This window comes from Phocoena sinus, chromosome 19 (genome assembly GCF_008692025.1).
Source record: "Phocoena sinus isolate mPhoSin1 chromosome 19, mPhoSin1.pri, whole genome shotgun sequence".
In the NCBI taxonomy this organism is placed as follows: domain Eukaryota; kingdom Metazoa; phylum Chordata; class Mammalia; order Artiodactyla; family Phocoenidae; genus Phocoena; species Phocoena sinus.
The window spans coordinates 12,016,377-12,028,565 of NC_045781.1; the positions used below are offsets into that span (position 1 = coordinate 12,016,377).

Sequence of the window (12,189 nt, forward strand, 5' to 3'; positions counted from 1 at the left end):
TTTCCCCCCAGGTTCATAATTTATTGTACAAATTTAGTATCACATGATGAGTTGACATTAGTTTCTCCAGGCATGAGAACTTATGAGATGAGGTACAGTTTAGAATCCATTTATGTGGCTTTCACAGCTGGAGTTTTTTTGGACCTTAACTTGAAGTAGAAGACTATCCAAGCAATGCCTTTTTACGTGGCCAGTACACAGTTCATTCTCCCTGTGAGAGTATAAGAGTTGAAATATTTTTTTGATACCAGTGAAATGGAATTGGGTGTCAGTTTCTGGACCTGCCATGATTTCAGCCTTCTAAAAGGCACAAACCACAAGCCTGTCTCAAGGTGGTTTCGATTTGCACTTCCCTAATGATGAGAGATTTTGAGCATCTTTCACATGCTTATTGGCCATTTGTATTGCTTCTTTGGTGAAATGATCTATGCAAATCATTTGCCCGCTTTTATTTTATTTTATTTATTTATTTTATTTATTTATTTTTGGTTGTGTTGGGTCTTCGTTGCTGCGCGTGGGCTTCCTCTAGTTGTGGTGAGCGGGGACTACTCTTCGTTGGGGTGCGGGGGGCTTCTCATTGTGGTGGCTCCTCTTGTTGTGGAGCACAGGCTCTAGGCACGTGGGCTTCAGTAGCTGTGGCACGTGGGCTCAGTAGTTGTGGCTCGCGGACTCTAGAGCGCAGGCTCAGTAGTTGTGGCGCACAGGCTTAGTTGCTCCACGCCACGTGGGATCTTCCCGGACCAGGGCTCAAACCCGTGCCCCCTGCATTGGCAGGCTGATTCTTAACCACTGCACCACCAGGGAAGCCCTGCGTGGCCTTCCTCACTCTTCCCCTGACTCCCACAGCTTGAACACCAAGGTCCACAGAGCATGGGATGGAAGAAGGAACTGGGAACCCACACTAACTGCTTGGAGCAGAGCCTCCTTGCCAATGAGGCTGCTCGTGTAGGAACTATCCAGGGGAGAGAAATACGCTTCTATCTCCTTTAAGCCACTGTATTGTTGGGTCTCTTGTTACAGCACCTTAGCCTGTACAGACACTGTTGGCATTTTAACACTAAATAATTTAGCAGTCACACTTTTAAGTTTCCCATGAGTGCAGAAATCATGATTTATATTGCCAGTTTATTTCCATTTTTAGCCACTTGAAATCTCCCAATAATTTTATTTCCTAACATTAACCATTTGTAACATTACCAGCTACTGCATTTGACTCTGGCAGTAGAAAATACACATTGCTAGAAAACACACACTGACTGACCTGTATTTTTTCTGTGCTTCAAGTTGGATCTTGAATGTTTGCCTCTAATTTGAAAGTGAATACGCAGAAACGAACAGTAAATCCAAATGGCAATCTTGTTTGCCTAAGTGTGGGTTTTGTGCTGTTTGGATAGGACGGGGGACCTGTGTGAACACATCGATCACACACGAGGAAGTGATGACAGAACAGACGCTGAACTGGGTATTTGTTGATTCTGCCTTCCAAAGGCGATGCCCATAGCAGATTGTAGTCCATGCTGAGGCCCAAGTGGAACTTGAGTGCATCCCCAGCGTGGTGCAGAATGAGGGCAACTGGATTCATTCCTGCTTTTACTGATGACCAGCTATGTGACTTCAAAAGCACATCCCTCCTCTTTGGGCCTCCATTTTCCCATTTCCAAAATGAGGGTTTAGGACTAGATCAGGATTTCTTCAGTGGGCTCTGGGGGACCCTGGGTGTTTGGGAACTCATGCTTGGAAGACAAGGACCCAGGAGAATATTTTTAATTTTGTAACTTCATTTCAATGATCCTCAGAGAAAATTAATAGAAACACATCCTGGACTATCTGGATGGTGACTTTATAGAGGACTATGCTGTGAGACTTGGGGGTTTGTGATTACAATCTCGTTAGCATGAAGCTGAGGTCCAGAACTGAAATGCCCACCAGGGCCAGGCAGGCTCCACATGAGAGAACGAGGCCCTCCTAAAAGGGGGCAACAGCCACGTGGCCCTGGCGTCTGGAGTCTCACAGGAATGAAGGCCCAGTGTTGCCATATCACATGATAGCCCATGAGGTACCAAAAATCTGGAGATAAAAACCTCCCTGTTTTTAAATGTTGGCAACTGATTTACGTTTTTATAAAACACAGTGGGGCTGAAAACCAAATGTGTCCCAGGGTGCCACTTCTGACCTAAGTCGACATTGAATGTTTACTGTGTTGGTGAGTGTGCGTGGCTACCTCACTGGGTGTCTTGCGTCTGCCCCTCAGGTGCCTTCTCCCCTCTTCTGTACCTACTCTGAGCCCAGGGAGGCTGGCTGGCGTGAACTATATGAATGGGCTCCCTGGCCCTTAAAGGCCTCAGACTTCTGGCTGGGTTTCGCTAGCAGGAGATGAGAGGAGAGAAAAAGGGCTGAGGGACTTGTTCCCTCCCTGCCTGACCAGCTTCCCCAGGACCTGGTGCCTCTCCCTACATCCCCCACTCCTCCTGGGGATGCCTCTCTCCCCTCTCGCTACTCCCTGCCCTGCCCCAGTCCCTGGGGTGGGGAGGAATCTCCACACCTCTCTAAATAGTCCCTTCATTAAACTCTCCTCAATTTTCCCCCTTTGAGGGGGCCATCTGCTTCCTCCTGGCCCTCTAGCTGGCACACATACTTTTGGGTTGTCAAGACTCCAAGGCAAATGACAATCGTCCTACCTCTGCCATTGTGCTCATATTATTTTGCCATTTATATATTCTTCCCCACTGTGGTACTCACCAATCACAAGTGAAATGCATTTCCTTAGAATAACACTTTAATTTTTCACATCTTTAATACATTGAGGTTTTCATAGAGTAGGAACTAACTACTCCCTTATCTACTACTGGTTACAGAGAAGGGATGGAGAGAGACAATATGTAAATGATATGTTGGCTATTAGTCTGGGAAAAGTTAGGAAGCCGGAGACACTAAGTATGCCTGCTGGTGGGGCAGCCATTCGGAAGGCAAACTGAGTCAAATGAAATTAGTGCACAGCCGCCATGAGCCAGCAATTCTTTCCCTATGTATATGTCCCGTAAACTTTTCCACGCTGGTTTATAAAGAGCATGTATGACAATGTTCAGTGTAGTGCTATTAGGGGGGACGGGGCAGGGACAGGTTGGGGGTTGAGGAGAGCCTGGTTGTCTATTATTGGTAAAGTGGAACATGGCGAGTGCACACCATCAGCTCCATGCAGCAGTTAGAAGCCAGAGTAGAGGCGCACAGAGCCACATGGATGAGTCTTGAGGCTATAAGGCATGGCGCTGAATGAGAACATAATGCAAAAAATGCAATCGAGACTATGATAAGACATGCATCGATTAGCAATACCTGCATGTACAAACCCACACGTATAGGGCTCCCAGATTTATGACAAAGTGAAATTGCAGTTCAGTAGGGAAAGTCTTTTCAATAAATGGAGCTGAGTCAACTGGACATCCATGTGGGGGAAAAAGAGAACCTTGACCCACACTGTACACGATAATAAATATACTAAATACCATTTGGCTTGTAAATCTAAATGTAAAGGAATACGATAAGGCTTTCAGAAGAAAACATCAAAGAATATCTCCATGACCTTGGGGTAGGCAAAGATTTCTCACACAAGACACAGAATTTTAGCCATACAGGAAATAATGATTAAATAATTATCAAATTAGACTACCTTTAAATTAAGAAATACTGTTCATCAAAAGGCAACGTTAAGAGAATGAAAAGGCAAGCCACACAGTGGGAGAAAATATTCACAACACATATATCAGACAAAGGACTTGTACCCAGAATATATAAGAACACCTGCAAAACAATTAGAAAAAGACAGGAAAATTAATAGGAAAATGGGCAAAAGACTTGAATGGGCACTTCACAGGAGGATATCCAAATAGTCAGTAAATATATGAAGAGGAGCTCCACTTCATTAGTTGTTTTCAGTCATCAGGAAAATGCAAATTAAAACCACAGTAGAATGCACACCCATTAGAATGGCTAAAATTACAAGACTGACCACACCAAGGGTTGGATGTACAACAACTGAATCATTCATACACTGCTGGTGGGAATGTAAAATGATACAAACTGGAAGTTTCTACTAAAGTTAGATATACACATACCTTATGACCCAACAATTTCACTGCTGGGTGGGTATAAGCCTCAAAAATGAGTGCTTATATCTCTCAAAACATGTATATTTAGAGCAGCAATAATCTGTAATCGTTTGTGATACTACAAATCACTAGTTTGCAACAGTCTAGTTTGTGACATCCCCAAATTAGAAGCAAACCAAATGCTCATCAACAGGTGAATGGATAAACCATGGCATTTTCACACTGTGGAATACTATACAGCAATGAAAAGGAACACCCTACACATACAGGTAGACATGGGTGAATCTCATGAGAAGCATATTGAGTGAATGAACTCAAACACAGAAGGGTACCCACTGCATGATTCCATTTATATAAAATTCAAATGCTAGCAAAATGAATGTACACTGGCTAGGACAGTGTTTACTCTCGGGATGATACAAAGGCAGCCTGAGAGGGACTTCTCTGGGGCTGTCAGATTCTGTTTCCTGATCTGGTTACAAGGGGGTGCTCATTGTGGAAATGCTGGACACGCAATATATCTGCCTTTCTGTGTCATGTAATACCTTTTAGAGTTAAACAAACATGGATACATGCAAACTAATTAGCAACGCACGTGTTGCGAAGAAAAAGATTTGCGTTAAAACAATCAGAATGATTGCCTATAGGAGAGAAGACATTGGTGTGAGACATGGGACTAAAAGAGAATAAAGGAGTAGATCAAGAGGAAAGGGGCTTCCAACATTGTGAAGCAACTATAGTCCAATTAAAAAAAAAAAAAAAAAGAGGAAAGGGCCCTCCACACAAACTGTGGAGCATGGGACTTCCCTGGTGGTCCAGCGGTTAAGACTCCGTGCTCCCACTGCAGGGGGCTGGGTTCAATTCCTGGTCAGGAACTAGGTCCCGCATGACGCAACTAAAAAGATCCTGCATGCTACAACTAAGACGCAGTGCAGCCAAATACATAAATAAATATTTAAAAGAAAAAAAAAACCAAAAAACTGTGGAGCATGATTATGGGAACTTTCTGTAATGGATGGGACCAGACAATTTTTAAAAATATCTCCATGCAGGGACTTCCTGGCGGCCCAGTGGTTAAGACTCCATGATTCCACTGCAGGGGGCATGGGTTCGATCCCTAGTGGGGGAACTAAGATCCTGCATGCTGCACAGTGCGGCCAAAAAAAAAACACCTTCACGCAAAAACATATTACGGAGGACTCTGCTCAAGGGTTTGGCCTTAGTGTGAATAGAGGAAAACCATGAGAGAAGTGGGCAAAGGGATGCAAAAGAAAATGCACCCTAGCTGTCTACGTCATGTTGGTATCTTGAACAGCAGGATAGCAGCATCTCGAAGTCACTGTTAAGCTGAAGTTACTGGTTTTGTGGTTTGAGCCTGGAATCCAATATAATGTGTTTTAGTTGTAGAGAACCATAGGCATAAGAGATATAAACAGAGTTGTGTGTTTTTGTGCATTTAAGAAAACCATATTTCAGTGATAACACTTATATGTGGAATCTAAAATATGACACAAATGAATTTATCTATGAAACAGAAACAGACTCACCGATATAGAGAACAGACTTGTGGTTGCCAAGGGGGAGGGGGGTGGGGGAGGGAAGGATTGGGAGTTTGGGATTAGCAGATGCAAACTATTTTATCTAGAATGGATAAACAACAAGGTCCTACTGCATAGCACAGGGAACTACAATATATTCAATATCCCGTAACAAACCATAACGGAACAGAAAACCATAGTTCTAATAATTAAGTAGACACAGGGAGTATATGAGAATTTTTTTTTTTTCTTAGCTGGGTCCCTACATTTCTCTGGACTCTATGCTGTCTGAGGTGTCCAGGGCTGGTGCTCTCTGAATCAGCAGTTCTAACAGGTGAGGAGTCCTTGATCCTCACGTTACCACATCCCACCTCTGCTTAAAATCTCACCATAGCTCCAGGTGCCCTCACACTCTATGGAATGGCCTACAAGGCCCCTCAAGATCTGGTGGCCACTGGCTCCTTGCCTGCCATCATTTACTCACCACCTCGCTCCAGCCACTCTCAACTTCTAGAGGTCTTGCCTATTCTGTTCCCTCTCTCTGGAATATTCTTCCACTCTCTTCCCCAGGGTTCACTCTTGTTTGTCCATTAGGGCTCAGCTCAGCCATCTCTTCCTCCAGAAAGCACTCTGATTCTCTAGACAGGATCAGGCCCCTCATCTGGTCTCCTACAGCCCTGAACTTCCACATCTGGCCTCTGCCTGTGCCTCCCCCATCTCGGCCCTGATCCCTGTGGGTCATCATTTTGGTCTGGATCTAAATTTCCCACTGGACTGGGAGCCCTGGAGGAGCAGGACCAGGGCTGCCTCAGTCACTACTATGTCTCTCGTATTGTCCAGGACAGGCCAGGTGCAGAGCAGTCACTGATTAAATATTTTGTGGATGAAATAATAAATTCTAGAATTCTAAGTAGATACGTTCCCAAGTTTTTAAATTTATGAGTCTAAAAATACAATTTTGGGACTTCCCTGGTGGTCCAGTGGTTAAGACTCCACACTTCCAACACGTAGGTGGGGGGGTGCGCAGGTTTGATTGTTGGTTGGGGAACTAAGATCCCACGTGCCGTGCATCACAGCCAAGAAAGGAATAAAAAATAAAATTTCTTAAAAAATACAATTTTGGGCTTCCCTGGTGGCACAGTGGTTAAGAATCTGCCTGCCAATGCAGGGGACACGGGTTTGAGCCCTGGTTCGGGAAGATCCCATATGCCGCAGAGCAACTAAGCCTGTGCGCCACAACTACTGAGCCTGAGCTCTAGAGCCCACACGCCACAACTACTGAGCCCACGTGCTGCAACTACTGAAGCCCACGTGCCTAGAGCACGTGCTCCGCAACAAGAGAAGACACCACAATGAGAAGCTCGCACACCGCAACAAAGAATAGCCCCTGCTCGCCACAACTAGAGAAAGTCCGTGCGCAGCAACAAAGACCCAGTGCAGTCAAAAATAAATAAATTTATAGAAAAAAAAATTTTAAGTTTCCACGAGTATATGTTTATATTCTTCTAGGTGTCTAAACCAGAGGAAGCTAGCAATCCATGGGCTGAATCTTGTTCAGACTTTATGCACTTAAAGTTGTTTTTTGTTTTTTTTGATTGGGAAATTGCAGATAAACATCAGAGCTAGCAGCTCTGGGCCTGCATTTCCCCATGGCTAGAGCAGGTGACTAGGGCGATCACAGTCCCCAGGCCACTCACTCGTGTATGTCACCTGCTTTCCCAGAGGCCCTTGAGTTTAACAACCTGCTCGATATCTTATAAGTTTCCAAGAATCTTAATATTGAAGATCCCATGATTGTCAAATGCTGAGTTACTAAAATTCTGAGATTCTAAGGGAACTCATTCTGACTTTTGGATTTTAAGATTTCATGACTCTTGACAATATATATTTTATGTGTATAACACTCCATGTTTCTGAGATATTAACATTCTAAGGGTCATCGTGCTAAGGGTCTAATGTTTCAAAGGCTTATGATTTGGAGTTACATGTCTCTGAAGGGTCTTTGTTCATAAAACTTTAATATTGATGATTAAACACTTCTGAGGTTCTAAAGCCCTGTGAATACAAAGTCCTAAAGTTCAAGGGCCTACAGTTCCAAAGGTCTAGGATCGTAAGACTCTAACTATACAGTTCTCCGGTCTTTGCTTATATTGTCCTAAAACGTCCAAGTATGGTGACCAACCATTCCAGTTGTCCCAAGACTGAGGGTTTCAGTGCAAAAAACATGAATGTGTGGTTATTCTTTCTTAAAGTGCTCAGGATAAACGTTTCTAATCTGAAATTCTATAGGTTTAGGATTATAAAGCCCTAAGGATCTATGTGCATTAGAGTTTAAGTTTCTGATGTTCTAAGACCCTAGGAGCCAACGATTAAAATGTCTTAAGATCTGTGATTTAAAAGTTCTGTTTGCACGAGTCTCCACTTCTAAAGGTCTTGGGTTCAAAGAATCTCTGGGTATGACATTCCAAGGTCCTAAGATGCGAGGTTTCAGCATTTCGGGATTCTAAAGAAGTACGCTTAGAGAGTCCCCCGTTTCTGGGATTGTATTGATACATTTCTAAGGTTCTATGGCTGCACTGCTCCATACAGCAGCCACTAGCCACATGTGGCTATTGAAATTTAAATTAATTAAAACTAAATCAAATTAAAAATTCAATCCCTCAAATAGCACTGGCCACATTTCAAGTGCTCACAGCCACAAGTATCAGTGGTTAGTATATTGGACATCACAGATACAGAACATTATCCCATCATCATGGAAAGTTCTATTGGACAGTGCTGGTCTAAAAATTCAAGGTCAGGGCTTCCCTGGTGGTGCAGTGGTTGAGAGTCCGCCTGCCGATTCAGGGAACATGGGTTCATGCCCCGGTCCGGGAAGATACCACATGCTGCGGAGCGGCTGGGCCCGTGAGCCATGGCCGCTGAGCCTGCGCGTCCGGAGCCTGTGCTCCGCAATGGGAGAGGCCACAACAGTGAGAGGCCCGTGTACCGCAAAGAAAAAAAAAAAAAAAAAAGAGATTCAAGGAAGGTCCAAATGTCTGTAACTCTCTTCCCATCCTCCAGGCCATCAAGGTACAAAGACAGCACCCCAGCAGCTTCCTCCCTTCCTTCCCTCCCACCCTCACACCCCAGCCCTCCTCCAGGTACCTGCCAAGGCCTTGATCCGGGAGCACTCAAAGAGTGAGGCAGCTGCGGTGGAGGCGGCTGGTTGCTCCCGCTCCCAGCCCCGATCTGGACTCTCCCAGCGGGCTGCAGGGTTGTTATTGTTAGGGGCTGGCGGCCCCTCCATGTTATCCACTTCCCCTGGTACCTGCGCCATCAGGGAAGGTGAGGCCTGGGGATGAGGAGAGGAAGGTTAGGGCTAGAAACAGGTCCTGAGTTCAGAGGTGCCACTTCTAAGAGCAACTGGCTGTGAGTCCTGTTCCCTCTCACCTTCAATTTCTCTGTCTTTAGAAGGGACACGATAATAATGACAATAATGTTCACCCTGACCACATCATAGAGCTGTGGCCAAGCACCAAGTTTAGTGCAGGATAGGGGCTCGGCAAATTGTCACTGTTGGGACTTCCCTGGCCGTCCAGTGGTTAAGACTCAGCGCTTCCACTGCAAGGGTCACAGGTTCGATCTCTGGTTGAGGACCTAAGATCCCACATGACACAGAGACCCTGCATGCCGTGCGGCAAAAAAAAAAAATTGTCACTGTTATTATTGTTAGAAAGCTAACGTTGTCATCAATAGAACTCTATAAGGCAGTAATAACAATACTTCACATTTATCGAGCAGTTGCACTGTGCTCAGTACATTATATGCATTATCTTACTTAATTCCCACAAATTTAATTCTGTAAAGAAAGGCACCATTAAGCCTATTTTACAGAGGAGGAAGCTGAGGCACAGAGGGGGTAATTCACTTGCCCAAGGTCACACAGCTAGTGAGTAACCAGGATTCAAATGTAGTCACTGTGATCAAATAACTGCATTAATGCCCTCAGTTTTTCATCCTTATAAGCCACACCCTTTGCCATATAACTCTTCAGTGTTCTCCCACTCTGGGGATGGGAGGAATGGAAGAGGAGGGTGGGGGGACATGCCCTACCCCTTGACTCTGGGTTTGGCCACATGACTTGCTTTGACCAACAGTATTAGGTAGAAGTGCTGGTGAGTTCTGAGCCCAGGACTCAGGAGACATTGCATGTTTTTGCTTGTGTTTGACTGTGCTCATGAGACTACTAGGCTAGTCCAGGTCCAAGGCCTTCATCACAGCCAAGGTCAGCTAGAGCAACCAACAGTCAACATCCCCCTACCCATCCCAACTGGTGAATAAGCTCCTATAAGCCCAGCCTAAGTCGCTGACCTCAGACTGACTCGAGGCTAAATAAATGCTTGGTGTTTTAAGACACTGAGTTTGGGGGTGGTTTCTTACGCAGCATTATTGTGGCAACAGCTAACTGACATACTGTCTGACTCCAGAGTTATGTTCTAGAACACTGCCAGATTGTAAATATGAAATTTAAGGGTGTGGGAGACATTAGATACATCTCCTCCACCCTCTGGAACCCCAGGCCTGATTCTAAGACTAAGAAAGGAGGGAGTTGGGAGGAGATCAGTGTCCGCATTCCCAAAATATTCCAACAGTTGCCAACTCACCAGATTTTAGGAAGGCAGGGTCTAGGTCTTGGTCAGTGTAGTGGAGACTGTCCCTTTCAACAGACACTCAAAAATCCATTATTATTTTTCCCTTCTTCCACAGAAAGCTGTAAGTGGGCACCTGTGTGACCTTGGCTGAGTCACTTACCCTCTCTGGGGCTCGTTTGTTCATCTGTAAAGTGGTAATGATAATGGTACCCATTTCCTAGGGGTGTTTGAAGATGACAGGATTAATAATGTAGGGAACATGGTATCTAGTACACAGCAAGCCCTCAATACATGGACTTTGCTATTATTATTCAGCCTCCAGTCACATATCTTAGCAAATAAAAGTGCCTGTGCTGGAGTCTGACAGAAATGAGTTCAAGTCCTGCTTTATTCTTGCTGTACCTTTAAACCCCATTACCTTTAACTTGGCTTCTCTGTGCCTCAGTTTCCCTCCCTGTGAAACGGTGAGCACAACTGTTTCCTCAATGGAGGATAGTTGGAGATGGAGAGGCACTTAGCACTTCGTGATCTCTCAGGCAGTCTGGAGGTGGAACAGCCCTGGCCATTACGTGATTCAACGGGAGAAGGAAGGGAGAAGGCGGTGGCGGAGGTGGAAGGGGGTGTCCTGCAGACTCCAGGAAAGGTTGGCTGGGCGAGGCTGGGGATGGGACCTGAGATAGGACGCTTTAACCCTTCCAAGCCCGTGCCTCTCTCTCCCTGCAGTCTAGTCACCGTTCCCAAGGAGAGGGGCCTGGGAAGGACAAGGCTTGGATGAAAGACCCACGCATGGCGCGGAGGCTGGACTGGGTTGAGGGATGGGAGCTGATTCTGCCCTCGACCCTCCGCCTCCCCCAGCCGGGGAGACCCTCGGGGCTCAGTCCATGTCCAAGGCGCGCGGGGGAGGGATGCTAGGGCAGGTGGGAAGATGCTGGAGGGAGGGGCTATCCATCCCCAAGCCGCTCACCTGGGCCCGCGGCCGCCGGTGCCGCTGTCCCCGCTGCTGACCGTGCCCGACCGCCCTCCCTGTCGGCGTCCACTGCCCGGCCTGGCCGTCTCTGCTCGGCCCCACCGGCCCAGCCGCGCGGTCAGATCCGCATGCGCCGCGGCCGCCGGAGCGCCTCCTCCCGCTCGCGCGGCCGCCGCGCTCGGCGCGCCCCCGGGACCCCCTCCCGCCCGCGGTGCCCCGCCAACCCCGGCCGCCTGCAGCGCCGGCCCACGCGCGGTCACACACCCGGCCACGGCGTGTGATACAACAGCTGCAGGGGCCCGAGATAGCGTCACACACAGTCCACACTCTCACGGGGTCACACAGTCCCACACTGCCACACACACACGGGGTCACCTACAGCGTCACAGACATTATCCACATCCACACACACACTGCCACCCCCTCACATGGGGTCACACAGTGTCAAATATTCAAACCGTCTCACGCAGTCATAAGCTCACATGAGGTCCCGCCCTGGAACAGGGCCCGACAGCGTCACACACTGTAAAGCACTCAAATGCTGTCACCACCATTCACGCGGTCTCGTACACAAGTACACATATGCCGCACACTGCTGCACACCTCCATGGGGTCACAAGGAGTGTCATATACTCACACATCACACACGGCTTCACTATCACACAGCGTCACACACTTTTACACACTCGAACTTGTTACACCCCTTACACACTCACATGGGGGTCATACACCCTGCACTGTCACCCACTTACACATCACACAGTCACAGGTCACAAATAGCACCACCACAACAGTCAACACCCACAGCCACACTCAAATGATGGCACGTTGTCACACAACTTACATGACACACGCAGTGTCACACACTGAGTCACACACTCCCACATAACACAACTCACACATGTCCCACACTCACACCATATCCCCCAGCGGCATGGATGCAT

At 46.8% G+C, this 12,189-nt stretch overlaps 1 protein-coding gene and 1 pseudogene across 1 annotated transcript in view; both read right to left on the reverse strand.

Moving 5' to 3' along the window:
- Nucleotides 1-11,349, reverse strand: part of SPTBN4 (spectrin beta, non-erythrocytic 4) — a 72,483-nt gene extending 61,134 nt beyond the window's left edge. The window contains exons 1-2 of the mRNA XM_032612470.1: nt 11,243-11,349; nt 8,792-8,978 (exon numbers count right to left, since the gene is read on the reverse strand). Coding sequence (XP_032468361.1) covers nt 8,792-8,963 — 172 coding nt within the window. The 5' untranslated portion in view covers nt 8,964-8,978; nt 11,243-11,349. The remainder of the gene's footprint in view (nt 1-8,791; nt 8,979-11,242) is intronic.
- LOC116743690 lies at nt 111-288 on the reverse strand (annotated as a pseudogene).
- Nucleotides 11,350-12,189: the final 840 nt, after the last annotated feature.